This window comes from Mesocricetus auratus, unplaced genomic scaffold (genome assembly GCF_017639785.1).
Source record: "Mesocricetus auratus isolate SY011 unplaced genomic scaffold, BCM_Maur_2.0 Super-Scaffold_100004, whole genome shotgun sequence".
Classification (NCBI taxonomy): Eukaryota; Metazoa; Chordata; class Mammalia; order Rodentia; family Cricetidae; genus Mesocricetus; species Mesocricetus auratus.
In genome coordinates this window covers 60,726,546-60,744,785 of record NW_024429189.1, presented here as the reverse complement: position 1 = coordinate 60,744,785, position 18,240 = coordinate 60,726,546, and the positions used below count along the sequence as shown (strand labels likewise).

At 48.9% G+C, this 18,240-nt stretch overlaps 1 protein-coding gene across 5 annotated transcripts in view; it reads left to right on the top strand.

Moving 5' to 3' along the window:
• The window catches only part of Prdm11 (PR/SET domain 11), an 80,725-nt gene that overhangs the window by 39,518 nt on the left and 22,967 nt on the right, over positions 1-18,240 (top strand). For 4 of the 5 annotated variants that reach the window (XM_040745891.1, XM_040745894.1, XM_040745893.1 and 1 more), the window contains exon 5: positions 12,928-12,995. In XM_040745891.1, the coding sequence (XP_040601825.1) occupies positions 12,928-12,995 (68 nt within the window). Of the gene's footprint in view, positions 1-12,927; positions 12,996-16,745; positions 17,168-18,240 lie in introns of all 5 variants that reach the window. The other variant, XM_040745895.1, reaches the window with a different exon arrangement.

The following is an 18,240-nucleotide window of genomic DNA, read 5'->3' as shown; positions in this document are numbered from 1 at the left end:
AATCCCAGCATTGGGGAGGTGAAGGCAGGGGAATCCCTGGATATCCCTGGCCAGAGAGGGACCCTGTCTCAAAAAACAAACAAACAAACAAACAAAGCGGTAGAGTGGTCTTGGGAAAAACACCCACTGTTGGCCTTAGGCTTTGAAAGCCACTTATACGTGTGTGCGCGCACACACACACACTGTTTTGTGCACCACAGCTCAATGATGTGTACACACAGCACTCTAGTGGGAAGGGAACAAATACAACCCTTAGTTTTTATTGAGCCACTTATACCTGGCCAGGGGTGGACTCAGCACTAATAGCATTGCTCATGCTTTTCAGTGTTCTTCCTGTGGCACAATGTAGTGTCATTCTGGGCCACTCCACACAACACTAAGCTAGGTGGAGCTTCACTGGGTTTTCAGCTATGCTGCTTTTCAGGCCTGTTGCTGTCTGGCTGCAGAACCCGCCTCCTCTCTCACCTCTTGCGCTCTCCATCTCCCTTCCTTCTGTGCCTTTTCCTTCCTCTTTCTCACCCAGCATCAATTCTCTCTCCTGTTCTACTCAACTGTGTATTGGCTGCAAGTGAGGCCTTGGGTTGACAGGGATGGCAGGTCACCCTCCCCTGCCCGTCTGCCCTGGCATGAGTTGTACGGTCAGCTATGACTGCTCTGAAGGAAGCGTCCCTTCCTCTCCTCTCTCAGCCTAATGGAATTTATCCTACTGTAAATCATGGATCAACCCCCCACCCCCACCCCATGCTGCCAGCCAGAAAAGTGCTGCAGGCACAAGGTGCTTAGAGTCAATGTGTAGCCCTGTGGTTTGGAAAAGAGGCAGAAGAAAGAGGAGCCAGCAAAGGTTTCTATTTTAAGTTTTTCGTCCAGTCCGTGTTTTGTTCCAGAGAAGATTTAGGGCAGTCTAGCGAGGTCTATAAAAGAGACCACAGTGGAGTGTTACACCGAGAGAGAAGAAAGCAAAGCAGGGGTCTCACCATGGAGCTAGCAGGCTGGGTCTCAAAGAAGCACAGAGCTTCAGGCTTGTCCAGCTAGTAAGGAGGGGGCATTGGAAACAGGTTGGAGTGTGTGTGCTTGGGTGTGTACAGGTGAACAAGTGCTTTGCGTATGATTGTGTGTGTGTGCATTCACGTATGTGCCTGTAAAGGACAGAGCTTGGCTTTGGGTGTCTTCCTCCGTCTCATGTTTTAAGACAGTGTTTTCGCTTCCTGAACCCAGAGTTCTCTGATTGTCTAGATTGTCTCCTCAGTGAGCCCTAGGATCCTCCTTCCTGGTTTCCCAGCCCTACCATGCACAGCTTTTCTGTGGGTTCTGGGGATTCAAACTGAGGTCCTGAGGCTTGTATGACAACCACTGTACCAACTGTGTGTCCTCATTCTGAACAAGTGCTTTTTTTGTACCTGCTTATTTAATGTCTACCAGTCTCCAACTATGAAAATTTCAAAGAGCCTTGTGTGGTGGTGCACATCTGTAGTGTCAACACCCAGGAGGCTAAGGCAAAGACAATCACCAGGCCAGCCTGGGTTACATATTGTGTCATTGTCTGACAAAATCCAAAACCCCAAACCAAACCAAAAAGCTTTGCAGAAAGATGTAAGAATAATGTGATGAGCACCTTGCTCTTGGGATCACCTGTTGCTACATCTTATAACATTTATGCTTATATTTATAGTGACGTGTGTGCGTGTGTGTGTGTGTGTGTGTGTATGTGTGTGTGCACGTGCGTGTGTATGTGTGTCTGGTTCAAACCTTTTTATGAAGTAGTTTAGGGGGCTGGAGAGATGGTGTAGCAGTTAGGAACATTTGCTGCTCTTCTAGAAGACCCAGATTTAGTTCCCAGCAATTGTCTAGCAGCAGCTCACAACTGTCCATCACTCCAGCTCCAGGGGTTCCAGCACCCTCTTCTGGCCTCTGCAAGCAACCTCACACACATGGCATATGCATGTGTAAAAATAAGAATTGTTTGTTTGTTTGTTTTTATGTTTAAGTAGTAAGAGCCCATGGAACCCCCGGTCTCTGTCCCTGCTACTGCACTATGCCCATTGAAGCACAGCAGTCCCAAATGACTTGGGAATCAGTGAGTGTAAATTGTGTTCCAATAAAATTTCTGAGGGCCTAAAAAATCTGATTTGTATGTGATTTCAAATAAAATTTGAATTTCATATAAATGTAAAAACCATAGAAGTGAAGTTACATGAAGAAAAATGTCTCAATTACTTTTTAAAAATACACAAAAACATTCTTAGTGTATATGAGAATGGGGTGGGCATGCTAGATGTGACTTGCCATCAGTAGTTGCCTGGCTTCTGTCATATGCCACTCTGGGTTATTGCTCCAGGCATGCCTCACGTGTGCAATGCTGTATTGTCACTACCCCATATTCAGATTGTCCCAGCTGCACAGGTAATGCCTTAATGAAGGGCCTTGCCTGGAGCCCTTCAATGGCACAAGCAACGGTGGTGGCCATGCATCTTAGGCTCCTCTTTCTCCATCCAGACAGTAATGCTCACTCACTAAAGCGTGCAGGCCAACGGAATGTTTGCAGGACGTTCCACAGTTCCCATTGATCTCATTCTTCACCTCCAGCCAGCTCAGATCATGCACTTTGCCAAAGCAGTGTTGCATCTTTCTCATTGTAGGGTATTTGGGAAGGAAAGTTAGCATTAAAAATAAATTCACTGGTAGAGTGACTAGAATGAAGAACCCTTGCCCTGCACAGTTGAGACCAACAACATCATTTGAACGGAACACGCCATAGCTTCATAGGCAGTGTCCCTGGTGAAGTTGGTAGAGTCTCTAGACACCATACTCTCTGGGGTTGGAAGACTCACAACTTTGCACACCTTTGTGTCTCATTCTCTCTCTCTCTCTCTCTCTCTCTCTCTCTCTCTCTCTCTCTCTCTCTCTCTCTCTCTCTCTCTCGTGTGTGTGTGTGTGTGTGTGTAATGTGCATGTGTATTTGTGCATATATGTGTGCATGCCTGTGGAAGTCTGCAGCAGATATCCAATGTCTTCTTCAGTAGCTCTCCACTTCATTTGCTGAGGCAGGGTCTGTTGCTACATCTATAACTAGCTTTTGTCTGGGTTTCCCTGTGTCGGCTTCCTGAGTACTGCCACACCTTTTTACATGGAGTCTGGGGGTGTGAACTCAGTTCTTCAAATCTGTTCAGCAAGCATTTACCCACTGAGCCACCTCCCTAGTCCCAGTAATCTCTTTATTTTCCTCGTGTTTGTCTACAGCTTTGATGGGACATCTTTGGTTACTATTACTTTCTGGTGCTTTGCCAGGAAAGAGTAGGAATTGATGGTGCAAAATCAAGTCTACCTAAGTGTCATGAAACATGGCTAATTAGTGTTTTTGTACAGGGCTAGATGGGTAGCTCTCCTATTCTGTGCATCACAGTGTCTCTTGCAGGGACAGATGTCCTCAGGATGGTGCTATGTACTGATAAACCCAGAACATACTCAGGTCACCTCCTCTCCCCAGCATCTCAGCTTGGTGACACAGTACGCTGTGCAGGATTGGTTGACCTGTGACTGCAGAGGTGCCATTATGGGACTGCTGCTGTTGCTCTGTTTGGAGCACACCTCTAAACTGTGGCATGGTACTTCACATTCTTTTTGCTTTTTCCTCTGGCCATTCCAGTTTACATTTGTGTTGGCTCTGGGGCAGGCAGGTTCTTCTAGATTTCTTTTCCATCCTTGCTCAGGGTCCTTCCTGCTCCAAACCATCTTTGCCAGTCCCACCTCATATACTTTCTAAGGTCCACTGTAGGACCTGAAGATGCCCTTTGCTTCCCCAGGAGCCCACTCCTCACTCCGAGGAAGGGTTGGGTCCTGAGACTGATTCAGTGGGGTCAGGTGCCCTTCCATGGGACCCTCAAGAAGCGCGGAGTGGTCAAAGGGCTCCGGGCAGTTCAGCTTATGTCTATTCAACTGGATGGAAGCATGGCTTTGAGCCCATCATCTGCTGTCCCTGTACTTCAGCTTCCATGTATGAAAAAGCACACCCAGAGTTATGACTGTTGATGTTCAGCAGGAAGAGTGCCTGGGGTGACAGGTGATAGGCCGATTTGATTGTCCCCAGCCAACTTCACTAGGCTTCAGGAAGGGCTGGAGAATGGGAATGTGTCAGACTTGGATGTAAGATCTGGGCTCAGTTAGGCCTCCTTTACCACATCTCCAGGGCTTTTATTATTATTGTTATTACTTAATTTTTATTCTCATTTATTACATCTTAGCAACATTTCCCAGTCTCTTCCCCCTAGTCCTCTTCTCCCATATCTACCCCTCCATCTGTTTCCCCCCAGAAAAGAGCAGGCCTCCCAGGGACATCAACCAAATGCAGCATAATATGCTACGATAAGACCAGGCACATACCATCACATTAAGGCTGGACAAGGCCGGAGGAAAAGAGTTCCATAAGTAGGCAAGAATCAGCAACCATCCCTGCACCCACTGTTAGGAGCCCGTAAGAACACCAAGCTACTCAGCCATAGCATATTTGCAGAGGACCAGTGTTAGACCCCGACGGGGCCTCTGATCTCTGTGAGCCCCTATGAGCCCCGGCCAGTTGATTCTGTGGGTTGTGTTCTTGTGGTGTCCTCGGCCCCCTGGCTCCTCAGATCCTTCCTCCCCCTCCTCCACAGAACTCCCTGAGAGCCACCCAATGTTTGGTGCTCTCATCAGTTGCTGGATGAAGTCTCTCTGATCTCTTTGATGATGATTCTGCTAGGCTTTGGTCGCAGAATACCCTGCAGGGAAGACAAACTGTAGGTCGAAGGTTTTGTGACTGGATTGGTGTCCCAGTCACTCCACTTGAGGCCTTGTCTTATTACAGAAGATGGACAGTTCAGACTCTGTGTCCCCCATTACTAGGAGGCTTTGCTAGGGTCAGTCTCGTAGAGTTCATGGAGTTTCCATTGCACTAGGTTTCCACCCTGTCCCCAAAATGTCCCCCAATTTCAGTCATTTCTCCAAGTATTTTCTCTGCCCCCACACCTGATCCCTCCTGTTCCCGACCCCACCTGCTCCCTGTCCACCCACAAAACTATTTATTTCCTCTTCCCAAGGAGATCCTCGCATCCCCCTTTAATCCCTCCATGTTACTTAGCCTCTCTGGGTCTGAGAACTGTAGCATGATTATCTTTTATTTACAGCTAATATCCACTTATGAGTGAGTGCATACCCTGTTTGTCTTTCTGAGTCTGGGTTACCTCACTCAGGATATTTTTTTTTCTAGCTCCATCCATTTGCCTGCAGATGTCATGATGTCATTGTTTTTGACAGTTGAGTAATACTCCACTGGGTAAATGTACCACATTTTCTTTATCCATTCTTTGGTTGGAGGACATCTAGGTTGTCTCCAGTTTCTGGATATTAGGAATAAAGCTGCTATGAACATAGCTGAGCAAGAGCCCTTGTGATAGGATGGAGTGTCCTTCGGGTATATGCACAGAAGTGGTACAGCTAGGTCTTGAGGTATATCTATTCCCAATTAAGTACTTTTAAAAAAGACATATTATTGTTTATGGCGACGAATGCACAGAAGTAAAGAAACCCACCCTGATGACAATTCTAGGAAGAATCTGAAACCACCAAACTCCAAGAGGCAGTCAGAAAAGCAGACATTTGCTGAGAGCTGAGGCACAGGGAAGCAAAGCACTGTCGAAGAATGCCAAGCATTTATCATGTGAGACAACAGGTTCCTGAGTTATGTAAAGCCTGGAACACACAGTGCAGTGTCAGAGCCGCCGAGGGCAGTGCCGACCCTTAGTGGACTCACGGTAACAATGGCCATCAAGGCAGAAGCAGCAAGAGCCCCAGGAGGCGATGGGCATGGGCTGTGCTGATGTCCTGTGGTGTGCACTTCTTCCCAGATGCACGCTGAGGGCTGCCTGTTGCACATGCACACCAGTGGGGGGCCAGTCAGACCTCAGCAAGGTGTTCTTACCAAAAGAAACGTGGTAAATAGTAGTTTTAGAGCAGTAAAAGGAAGTGATCATTGCTTTGTTGGAATGATGATAATGGACTAAACTTCTGAAACTGTAAGCAAGTCCCAGTTAAATGCTCTGTTTGTAAGAGTTGCCCTTGGTCATGGTGTCTCTTCGTAGCCATAGCACAGTGACTAAGACAGAAGTTGGTACCAGAGACTGGGGTGTTGCTGTGACAGGCCTGATGATACTGTTTGTTGGAGGAATATGGAAGACTTTGGGACTTTGGGTTAGGAAAGCAGTTGGATACTTTAAGTGGGGCAGGGGGCTTAATGGGCCATCCTAGTAGGAGCATGGAAGACAGTGCTGGAGACAGTTTTACTGTGGAGGCCCAGATCAAGAAGTTTAAGAGCGAAAGAACATTAGTAAGTGGCCAAGAGACTGTTCCTGTGGCTTTTTGGCAAAGAATGTGGCTGATTTTTTTGTTTGTCCTGAAAATTTGCCTGAGGCTAAATTGAAGAGTTTTTGGATTAATGGACAGCCCAGTTTTGATTGTGTCCTGTGGTTGTTAGTAGTCACTCATTCAGAACTATCACAAAAAGAAGCAAGCTGGACAAAAAGGAATACAAATGTAGTGTGGGAGCCAAGTCCTGTGCTCAGGCAGACAAAAAGCTTAAAGACAAGCTTGATGCTAAAAGTGATCAAGGGAGTGGTGACCTCAGGAGTCAATGTGAGAATAAGACTCCACCCAGCGAAGGTTCTAATGTGTGAAAAGGATTAAAGGAAAGCTTAAGCAGCGAAGGAACCTGTCAACAACAGACCCCAAGTTGCTGGAGATGCCAGAGTCACCAGATACATGCTGAGGAAAACTGCAGCCCAAGAGAGAGAAGTGTGTAGTCAACCAAGCTGGAAGGAGTTGGACATTAGACACGGAGATACAGCCCTGCTGGGTTTTGGTCTTGTTTTGGTCCAATATTTCCTCACCATGCTCTCTTTCTTCCCTTTTGGAATGGTAATGTATATTATGTGTCATTGTATGTCATAAGTTTGTGATCTGCTTTTTTATTTAATTTTATGGGGGATTACAATGAAGAGATTGCCATGAGTCTCAGAAGAGACTTGGGACTTTGGATTTTTAAATAGTGTTGAGATGGATAGGCTATGGGGACTTTTGAAGTTGGACTGAATGCATTCTTGCATTATGATGTGTGGCTACAAAGTGTATGGCAGATAGGGAGTGGAATGTGGTGGTTTGAAAAAGAATGGCCCCCCAGGCTCTTATATTTGAAGGCTTACTCACCCTGGAGTGGCACTATTTGAATGGACCAGAGTGATTAGGAGGAAAGGGGTGGGCTTTGAAGTTTCAAAAGTCCATGCAAAGCCCAGTATTGTATTGTGTTTCTGTTCCTCTCTCTGTCTCTCTGTCTCTCTGTCTCTCTGTCTCTCCCCCTCTCTCCCTCTCTCATTCTCTCCCCCCATGAAGATCAGGATGTAGCTCTCGGCTACTGATCCGGCACCTGCCTGCACGCCACCATACTCCCCACCATGATGGTAACCCTCTGAAACTGTCAGCCCCAGTTAAATGCTTTCTTTATAAGAGCTGCCTTGGTCATGGCATCTCTTCATATCAGTAGAACAGTGACCAAGACAACTGTTTTTACCACTGTGTTCCTAGAGTTTGTAACTTAGCTGCTCCCCTGGTGACATTTACTGAATGACTGAGTGCTTGAATCAAGAAAATCCTGAAACAGGAAAACCTTGAGTCCTGAACCAGCCATGTAGGTGGCAGCTTCCGTGTCAGCCCCAGCACAGCTAGATCCCTCTGCTCTGTTGAAGCTGCAAGGGACAGAAATGTAATTAGTTCCACCCGGTGTTGACTGGCAGACACCACCCCCTTGTCGTTAATTCTTTGTTGAATTAACAACAAGGACCATTTAGTCTGCTTTTCCTTAATGGCAGTCAGAGTCGTGATGCTGATAGCCATCATTAGCCATGCCCTCCGCTGTGGTCAAGGCTGCAAGGCCGCAGGGTTGGTCCTCACTGGTTTTACAGAGAAAATCGAGGTCTGTCCAGTGAAACACCTGCTCGAGGCCACACATGCAGCTCCTAAACTGTGAGCTGAGATTTCAGCCCTTTGGGAGCTGTGACATGAGTATGCAGTGTTGGCATAAGGACCTGACTCTGTGCCACTCCGTGAGGTTCCTATGTACTAGGACATCTGCCATCTGCAGACATCGTGGAGGAGAGGAAGGAGCCTGAGCAGCATCATGTCTGACATTTTTGTCTTGAGTTGTGTGTGTTTGCCCTTGTCCATGTGTATGCAGATACATGTGTTCATGTGTGTAGAGGCCAGAATTCAACCATGGGCGTCATTCCTCAGAGGTCCATTTTATTTTTGTTTGTTTTGAAACAAGGTTTCTCACTGGCCTGAGGCTTGTGGATTGGTTGGACAGGCTGGCCAGCAAGCCCCAGAGATACTCTTGTATCCGTCTTCCCAGCTTCAGGACTGCAAGCTACATCACTATGCCCAGCATTTTTATTTGGATTCTGAAGATTGAACTCAGGTCTTCATGTCTGAACTGCAAGCATGTCTTCCCAGCATCCTGTTTCTGAGATTGTTAAGTCACAATGACTGGTTAGGTTCGCACACAGACAAAGGAGGAGAAACACCCCCACTTCGCTCTCCTCCTTTAGCGGTAAAGCAGCGTTGAATGCTTGCAGAGTGCCACCCAGATAGATGCTCTGACTCTGTTAGCACACCCATGGCTGTGTGCTGGTGCGTGGCCACCTGATGGTGATGGTGGGGCCACATACTGGTTTCTGGAGTGACAAAGCTCCCGACCCGCCTTGCTCCCAGCTCTTTCTTCCACCTGGATTCCCTGAATGCCAAGTAGGGAAGGGTGCCTTGAATGTGGCACCTCATTGCACAGAGTGTGTGCCGGTTAGTTTTGATCCTCCAGCAAACTCGGAGCGTGTGAGTGTGTGGTGCTGGGAAGGGAACCCAGGGCATGCATGTGTTAGCTAAGGGATCCACTGCAGTGTTGCATCACCAGTGTCCGTTGCTGTAACAGACCGTGTGAGCCGGCTAAGTTGGGAACGGGGCTCCTCGTTTCAGTTGTTTAAGTCTCTAACCACTTGACTGCTTTGTTGTGCAGCCTGCTTCCAGGCAGCAGTACATTATAATGGGTAGCATGGGGAAGCAGGATGTGAAGGAAGCCACATGGCCCCTAGGAGGAGACTAGAATTCCATAAGCACCTTGCAGGGCTTGTCTTCAGGACCCAAGACCTCCTATTAGACTCCGCCTCTCACAGGTTCCACAGCTTTCCAATAGTGCTGAGCTGAGGACCAAGTTACTAACTCAAGGGCTTGGGGATGGCAGGGTGCGGTGGGGGGCATCCAGGTCCAGGTGGCAGCCACACAGATAACAGTTACATTTAGCAAAAGAGCTGGGGAGTGGTAAATTCTGAGTGTACTTTTACAAATGTGAAATTTGATGTCTTGTGAGTTTTGATGATGGCTGTGTCTCACGGCTGATTTAGGGAAGTCCAGCAAGCTAACAGCTGGCCCTGGTGAGTGCAGGTTGGCTCCGTGTACAACTCGTTGCTTCTTTACTAAAGTATCAACACTGCCAGGTTCTTTGGTTTTTGTGTTGCTTTTTACTTTAAAGGTCCTTTGTTCCTCCATCCACCAGGATTCTACCGTGTATGCACACTAAGTAAGGCAGCAGGGCTGCTACTGGGGATGGCAGTGCTCTGAGCCTTGTCTCCATTCCTTAGACCTGGTGAGGGATCCTCTCCCTCATCAAAACTTGCAGATACACCATCAACAGAAGTGATCTTTGTCTCTAGGGTCTTGAAAGAGTAATGAGATGCCATGGTGCTAATGTTGGGGGAGGGCAGGGTTGTGTGCGGCAGGAGAGAGTTTACTCAGATCAGGAAGGACTGCAGGGTGACATAGTCTAAGATTCACAGACCAGAGGGGAGCAGGTATCACAGCACAGCAAGGAAATGTTTTAATAGGATGTGGTCACTTGAGGGCCATTTCTGTGAGTTCTTGCCATTAGTTACTGTTTCTCAGCATTGATTACTATACCAGTTACCCAACAGAAAAGAGGAAAGGAAGAAGTAGTTATTTGAGCCCAGGGTTTCAGAGGGGTGTCAGATCACCGTAGCAGGGAAGGACTGTCAGAGTTTGTGGTGATGGGAAAATGTGATGAGGATGCCACTCATATAAAGCAGAGAGAGGGACCAGAGTGAGGGAACCAGAGTTGGCCCACCAGGCCCCGCCTCCTAAAGTCTTCACACCCTTCAAAATGATGCCACCAGCAGGGGACCACACCATCAAAACAAAACCCTGAAGGAAACATTCCAGACTAGACTATCACATTTTCTAGATATTTGCAAAACAGTGTTGTATGTTGTTCATAGAAGAGGAACATGTGTGTGACAAAAATGGGGCGAGGGGTCCCTGCCAGCTTCAGGAGGCTGGAAATGGGGAAGGAGTTGGAGGCAGAGGTGGTCTTTACTTGACTTATAATTTTTATTTATTTGGTGTGTGTTTTGTGTGTGAGTGTGTGTGTGTGTATGCATGTGAGTATGCATTGTGTACATGCACATGTGTGTTCACGTCTGCATGTGTGCGTGCCTGTGTGTGCATGTGAGTGTATGTGTTTGGTCAGAGGACAGCTCTCAGGTTCTTTCCCATGTCCATTTGTTATCTGGGTTGCCAGACCCATGTCCCAGCGCCTGTGCCCACGGAGTCATCTTCCCACCTCAGCTTGGGATTGTTTTGAAGCAAAGGGCAAGATCTGAGATGAACATAATTGGTGTGCATTCTGCTGGCCCTTGCTGTCAGCTACATTATCCTCTCTCTTATCATTTCTGAGTGTTTGAAATACTCCATGGAAAAGAGGTTCTAGGTATGGATGAAAACTGGACTGACTGCCCTTCAGAACAGGCTACAGCAAAATGAAACAGAGCAAGGCTGGATAGTAATTTTTCTCCTTATTGTGACAAAATACCTGTCATAAACAGCTAAACAAAGGAGAGTTTGTTTTGGCTCACAGTCTTGAAGGTTCCAGTCCACAGTCTTTGGCTCCATTAATCCTGGGCCTGTGGTGAGGCAGAACAAGGCAGTAGGAGCCTGTGGAGGAGGACGCTCTCCTCATGGTGGACAGGAAGCGGAGAGCAAGGAAGGGACAGCCTGGTGTATCCTTCACAGCACTCAACAAGGAGATCTTCCTTCTGGATTTCTCAGCACTTCCTAAAGTAGCAGCACCAGCCAGAGACCATGTGCTCAACACAGGAGCCTGGTGTATACACTTCATGTTCAGACTGTAACAGGCCAAGGGCAGTCAGACAGGTGGGCAGGGCTCAGGTGCACACGCCTGAACGGCTATAACCATAAATGTGGATGTCATCTAAAGCTCAGTTGGTAAAACCTTGAGATGAGAGTGACATGGTCTGATTTCAGTCGACAAACACCAAGGGGCCTGCGAGGTTGTTCTGCTCCACCAAATCCTCAAGGAACTAGCCTTGATCTGGCGTATTTTTCGGCAATTAGGAAATTCTGTGTTATGTGTTAATTATACCTCACCTAAGCTGTGGAAACCAGAAAGAAGGAACATGTCACTATGAAATCCAAAGATACAAATGGGAAAAAAAACAGATCTTCAAAAGAATCAATGATATTTAGAGTGAAATATATTTATCAAACAAAAGATACTCATTAAAAAGGAAGTAAAGACACTGGGAATGGTGGTGAATGCCTGTAATTCTAGCACTCAGGAGACTGAGTAGGAGGGCTGAGAGTTCAAATCAAGCTCTGTACCAAAATGTTGCAAACAAAAATGAATACAAAACATCAAAAGCAAGTGAAGTAAGAGAGGAAACCTCTGAGAGATGGAAGTAGGCGCAGAGAGACAATTAGTGAACTGGGATAGAGCTCTGAGAAATTTTCCTTGACACTGCTCTGAAAGACAGTAAACCATGAAGAAGTAGTTAGAAGACAGAAGATTAGGTGAGCTAGTTTATGTATATTTAATAGAAATTCTTCCAGGAGAGATTGGAGAAAATGAGAGGTTGTACTAAAAAACAAAAAAGCTGAGAATTTTCCAGAACTGAAATATGGAAGTTCTCATTAAGGAGTGAAGAGAATTTTATAATCTCCATTTCAAAACAAAAAAACAAACAAACAAAAAAATCACAGTGCAAAATGGTAGCAAGTACTTAACAAAGGGAAAGACCATAGACTATAAAAAAATCCATAGTAGACTAACAGTAGGTCACTTATATCTTGGGTCAAGAAAGAACCAGAGACATTATTGGAGAAGCCAACATCTGTGCTCTCTGGTGTGTCTTCCTTTCTGAGTACCTCTCTTTCTGTCTTAACCTTCAAGCTTCAGATCTATATTAGAAATGTCTTTTAATGTCCCTGCCCTCCAAAAGGAAAGTCAGGGACAGCCTAGAATCCCAGGCCTCAACAGATCTGAATACTCAAAACGACTGTAGATTACAGACATCTGGACACAACCCTACCCCAAACCTCAAGGGTCTTGGATAGTGTAGTCTGGGGAAAGGAAGAGTCCTTTCAAACCATGTGTGCCCGGCCGGGCCCCAGTGATGGCCCTCATCTCTCACGGACACTGCAGAGAGAGACAGGCTGTGTTCCGCTTTTGTCACACAGCCCCACACCTGTGGGGAGTGGTGCTCCTGGGCCATGTTGCCCAGGATTCCATTACAGGTGAGAGGGCTGTGGCCCTTCCCCTAAGGTCTTCTCTGGGGTCTCTAAGAGGATGGGAGTGAGTGAAGAGAAGACAACCAGGATTGTTGGCCACAGCTGGGGTGATACTGGCGACAGGGTAGGACAGGGGACGCGATGAGGCTGAGGATGGAGGATGGAGGATGGAGCTGGGTCCTGGCCTTAGTGAGAAGGAACCCAGGCATGTGAGAGCTCCTTCCCTAATGGCACATTCTAGACAGTCTCTCTGTTTTCCAGATTGTGGACAAGAACAACCGCTACAAGTCCATAGATGGGTCGGATGAGACCAAGGCCAACTGGATGAGGTGAGTCCCATCCCTGCCGGCTCCAGTGGGCCTCACCAGCCTCTGGGATGAGCCAAGGGAGCGTCTTGGGCTTCCAGACTCCCAGAGCTCTCCAGGCTGCTCCAGAACTGCTGCTGGCAGGGTTTGAGAGGACCGCCCAGTTCCCCCAGGATTCTATCAGAGGCTCCAGTGGAGAGCCTGTGGCCAGACCAGTGGGCTGCAGGAATCCTAGAGGCTACAGAGGCCATGGGCTCCTGGTAGAATACCTACAGAAGAGGAGGATGTCCCCGACCTAGGATGGACCAGAGGCATCCTCCCAGGGCAGACTCTTGCTGCGTGGGTGGCATCACTCAGGGAAGACCCAGAAGCCATCCCATGGTGGTGTGGCAGCGGAGGTTCCTGACATCTCCCTTTCCCATAGGGCTCACACAAGGCTTGACTACTGACAAGAGTGGTTCTACTCTAGCCCAAGGCTGTGGCCAAGAAGTTTCTATCAGAAGGGTCCTCAAAGTCTAGCCAGAGAGAGCAGGGAATTGAAGGAGGGTCACTCCTCAGGTGGCCACACTGAGTTTGGATCCAGGCTCAGAGCTGGCCTGTCTGCTGTGTGTGGGTCCTACTAATGGGTATGTGTTAGGAAAAGGGTCAGTCTGGCCTCAGCACCACTGATGGTCTCTATCTGGGACCCAGAGGTGGTAACAGGGAGCTTAGATCTGGTTGGGAGAAAATGGAGGCCTTCCCAGACCCAGGGACCCAGCCACATGATAGGTCGGAAGGCCTTGTCACTGTGTAGTTCTGTGAGTCTCAGTTGGGTGACCCTTGGGGACTGATGGGGAGACAAGAGGCGGGGACCGCAAGGGATGTCTCAGGGAGTCTGAGCACATGAGGAGGAGCTGGTTGAAAGTGGAGAGTCATGAGAAGGTTCCCCCGCGTCCCTCTTGGTGGCCTCACTGTCACCCTGTATGTCCTCAGAGCTGCAGCTGGCTTGCAGGGCGGTTTGGGTTCATCCTCTTATCGAGGATGCAGCTGTTCCCACTGCCACTGAACAGGTGCAGACCCACACCCACACATTGCCTCCTGCTACACAAGCTGGTCAGCTATCCCTGAAAGCAGCACAGGAAGTTGGGCTTGACACTTCTAGCCACCTTCTTCCCCCTTTGCCCAAAGTTTCAGGTCAACCTGACAGTGTCTTGTATCCCTTATGCTGAGCACTGCTCCTGCTCAGATATAGTCTGGGCTCTTGAGAGTAGGCCAGTCCAGCCATGCCCAACCTTGCCCTCTGCATCCCTACAAGGCTTACACCTGCCACGGCGTAAACAGCAGAGAAGCACAGACATGTGCTGGGAGGGTCCAGATGGAAGAGGAAGGAGCCTTTGACACGAGCCTTCAGAGGGGCCAGAACTGTGCTGAGGGCACCTGGAGCAAGTGGGCACAAGCCTTGCAAATGCTGCTAATGGCCAGCACAGAGCAGACCGACCCTGTCTGGGTCTCTGAGTGAGTCACCACAGTCAGGTGCAGACGCTGCAAGAGCATGTCTGATGCATCCTGGTGTCACTGGCAGGGCTCCATGAACTACGGCTAAGAGATGTGGCCTGTCCCATGTTCCCTCCTGTTTCTGAGCCTTTGCTTGGGGAAAGCGCTTTCCCACAGCCCCTTAGAAGATGTTGCCTCATCTCAACCAGCTAAGCCATTGTTTAGCATGACAGGGCTGCTGATGTATGTAACTTGGTTGAGGATGGATCTGGGACATCACAATTTTGCAAGCTCTTTATAGTGAGTCTGATGTGGCCACTCAGGCTGACAGCCATTGCTCTGTGCTGGTGGTTGTGCCCCAGTGATGAACTGAGACCACCCAGTGATGAACTGAGACCAGAGCAAGGCAGAGTCTTACTCAAGTTCATACCATCCATGGCAAAAGGAGGGCCTGTGTCTCTGGACCTACAAGCCAGGGTTCTTGACCTGCAAACCAGGTTTTTTCCCTGCTAACACACAAGGGACCAGGCAGAGCATGGCTTCTTGTGGCTCTGGGTGGGTGCAGTGGGCTGGAGTCCACTTCTCCCACCTTGTTAGCATGACTGTGTCCTGATGCTCCTCTCCTATCCAGACCCCAGGTGGTTTCTTGGTGCTCTTGGTTGATGTGGTTGGAAAGGTTCCAGGATCCAGTGGTCATGTTTGGGTGTGACTTTGCTTTTGATAGCTCTTGTTAATTTACAGACACTGTTAGTTGTTCTCTAACAGATCAGGGGCTTGGGGATGATGTAATGGACAGGTGTCTTATGAAATTAGTGGTGGGCCAGGCAAGGGATAGATATTCATGTTTTGAGTGTTAACTTATGCAAGCTCTGGGTTAGGGGCCCGCGTGCAGTAGTTCTCAACCAAGGGCTATTTTGCGCCTTCAGGGGGCACTTGAGACATGCTTCCAAACATTCTAGGTGGGCAGAGCTTCATGCATGGGTACTCCTGGTTTGCACTGGGGCAAAAGGTAAGCATGTTATTGGACATTCCACATTGCACTGTAATCTCCTCAGCTCCTAACACAGACCATGTGAGTACCCACAGGGACATAATTAGTGCCCTGCAGAGTTCACCCTAGTTTTACAGAGGTCCTGTGGTCCCCAAGGATAGTCTCAAGTTTGTCTGAGTGCAAGGCCTTGTTCTGAGCTGGGTACCGATGTACCCAGCTTTCCTTTATCTGATTACTCTCTATTGGCTGGGAGGAGAGAAAGAAGGCTGGAGGCGCTGAGGACTGGTGATCTCCCACTGTGGTTTTGGAAGCACCCGTAGGTATGGCTTGAGATCCGAGTGTCTGTCAGCACCCTGGTCTCTCTCGGGTGGAGCTTGCAAAGCTCTAGTGAAAGGTGGATAGAATCACAGTTTGAAAAGATTGGGTCCCAAAGCCAGAATGGGTGCAAAGCCAGGTTGAAGAGTCTCGACAAAATCGAAGCCGTCCTAGTGTTCTTCCAAGGGTAACACGTCTCTTGGTGGATGTTCGTGGGTTCGTCACATCTTAAGCAGAATGCCACATCAGCCACCCCATGAGGAGCCACTGGTGGTGACCTTGAGGGAGAAGAGCTTGTTTTCCCCTGCACATATACAGGAACATAGGGACATGAGGGGCACTGGGAAAGGGACATGAGCCAGTGACAGAATAAGCTTTCTTTGATTGCAACATGTTGGACACTAGCAGCCAATGCCATAGGCCACTGCAGTCCACTGTAGGGCTATTTGTTTTATTTTCAAAATTTTTATATCTACATGTGTGTGTATGCACACATGTGTGAAGATGCCCTTAAAGGCCAAAAGGGGGCCCACTGGAGCTAGATTGACAGGCATTTGTGAACTCCCTGATGTGGTAGCTGGGTTATGAACTCTAATCCACTGCCAGTGTTAACCACTGAGCCATTTCTCTAGTCCTTTAAGTTGTTAAGGCTTATATGTAGATGGACCCTCAGAAACTACTGTGGTTGGCATCCCCACTCTGGATGGGGAGAATGAGGCAGCAGAGGACGAGTGAACTTGAATTACCTGGTGCTCAGGGCAGATGAGAGGTGTGGTAGCCCTGCCATGCAGTCACCGGGTTCCTTCTGCCTCTTCTTCCTGCCCTCCCTTTGAGGAGGAGGGGGGAGAGGCATCACTGTAGGAGGAGGGTGTGGTGAAGCCTAGGTGGCCACAAGTGTTCCCTGGCTTCCCAAATGGGGCCTGTGATTAGGAAGGAGGACCACCCTCACTGACGGTCATTTACCCAATTATGCTTTGTGGGATATTCAACCCAAGGAACATGCTGCCCCTGGCGGAACGTAAGAGGAAGCCTAAATTCTCCAAGGAGGAGCTGGACATTCTGGTCACAGAGGTGACCCGTCATGAAGCAGTTCTCTTTGGGAGAGAGACCATGAGACCGTCCCATGCCGACAGGGACAAGATTTGGGAAGGCATAGCTCGAAAAGTCACCTCTGCCAGCCAGGTCCCCCGCTCCATCAAGGACATTAAGCACAGATGGGATGACATGAAGCGCAGGACCAAGGACAAGCTGGCCTTCATGCAGCAGTCACTGTCGGGCCCAGGGATCGGGGGCCACACCCGTCCCATCATGTTCACTGCCCATGAAAGGGCCATCAAGGCAGCGCTGATCACTGCCCAGGCTGGGCACAGCTTCCCCAGGGCGGAACTGGATGGTATCGACAGCCCTCCTACCAGCTGTGAGTATCACTGCCTGTCTGCGGCCTGAGTGTGGGGCTTGATTCCGCATGTGCTCCCCTTCCTTCTCTAGCTCCCAGCCCTGACCCCCCCCTCTTGCCACGCCTACATCCTACTTGTGTCCTGTCTGTCACCACTTCTTGTGCATCCATTCTGTGCTAGAAGCTGGCTTGGGAGCAGGAAGGACAGGGCTGCCTCTAAAATCTACACAGACGCTTGCAGGACTAAAAAGTTTCAGATGTGTCCAACTTCGGGCCTGAGGACTGCACGCACGTAGCTATGAATGTGGCCTGACCTAGAGCATAAGGTTGCTTAAAACATTACAAGCTATTTATGTATTTGTGCATTGAGCAGAAACTCTGTAGATGACCTCGTTGTGTTGCAGTGTCAAAAGGTTAGACATGCTTGCTTGAGGCAGATTATTGCTCACCCTTAGAGGGAGGATAAGGGCTGACCCAGTCCAGAGCATCCCAGATTGTCAGCCTAAGACTTGTGTGATACCCAGGGCCCACATGGGGTCTGCTGTTCTGCAGCAGCGGGGCCCAGTGTCTTCAGTCTGTGTTGGGTCTGCAAACCGCATGACAGGAGGTGCCGAAGCTGTGAAAAAGATCAGGCTAAGCCTGGCTGAGGAAGGCGTTTGAAGGGTGAGGAAGAGTTAACTAGGCCTGGTTCGAGGAGCAGAGGAGGGGAGGGGAGGGCAAGCAGCCTGGGAACAGCATGTACAAGGCCCACATCAGGAAGGCGCTTGGCACGTTCCAGGAACTGCAGAAGCCAGGGAAGCCCCAGCATAGCCGGCAGGGGGAGGGGCACCACCACAGCAGCCAAGTGGCAGGGCTGGGCCAGGGAAAGACCTTCTTCCGTGGTTGCCTGGTCACTTTGTCTGCCTTGTCCTCTGCGTTTGATCTACTTTTCTTAAGCCCATGCCTCTTGGTGCTCCCCCGAGACTGGCTAGGCTCCCTCCCTGTTCTCTTCTGTCTCCCTGGTCCATCCCTTCTGTTTCCCTGTTGTCCCACCTTCTTGCTTCCTGGGACTTCAGGACAGCCTTTGTAGTTCACCAGAAGGGGGCGCCATTGGA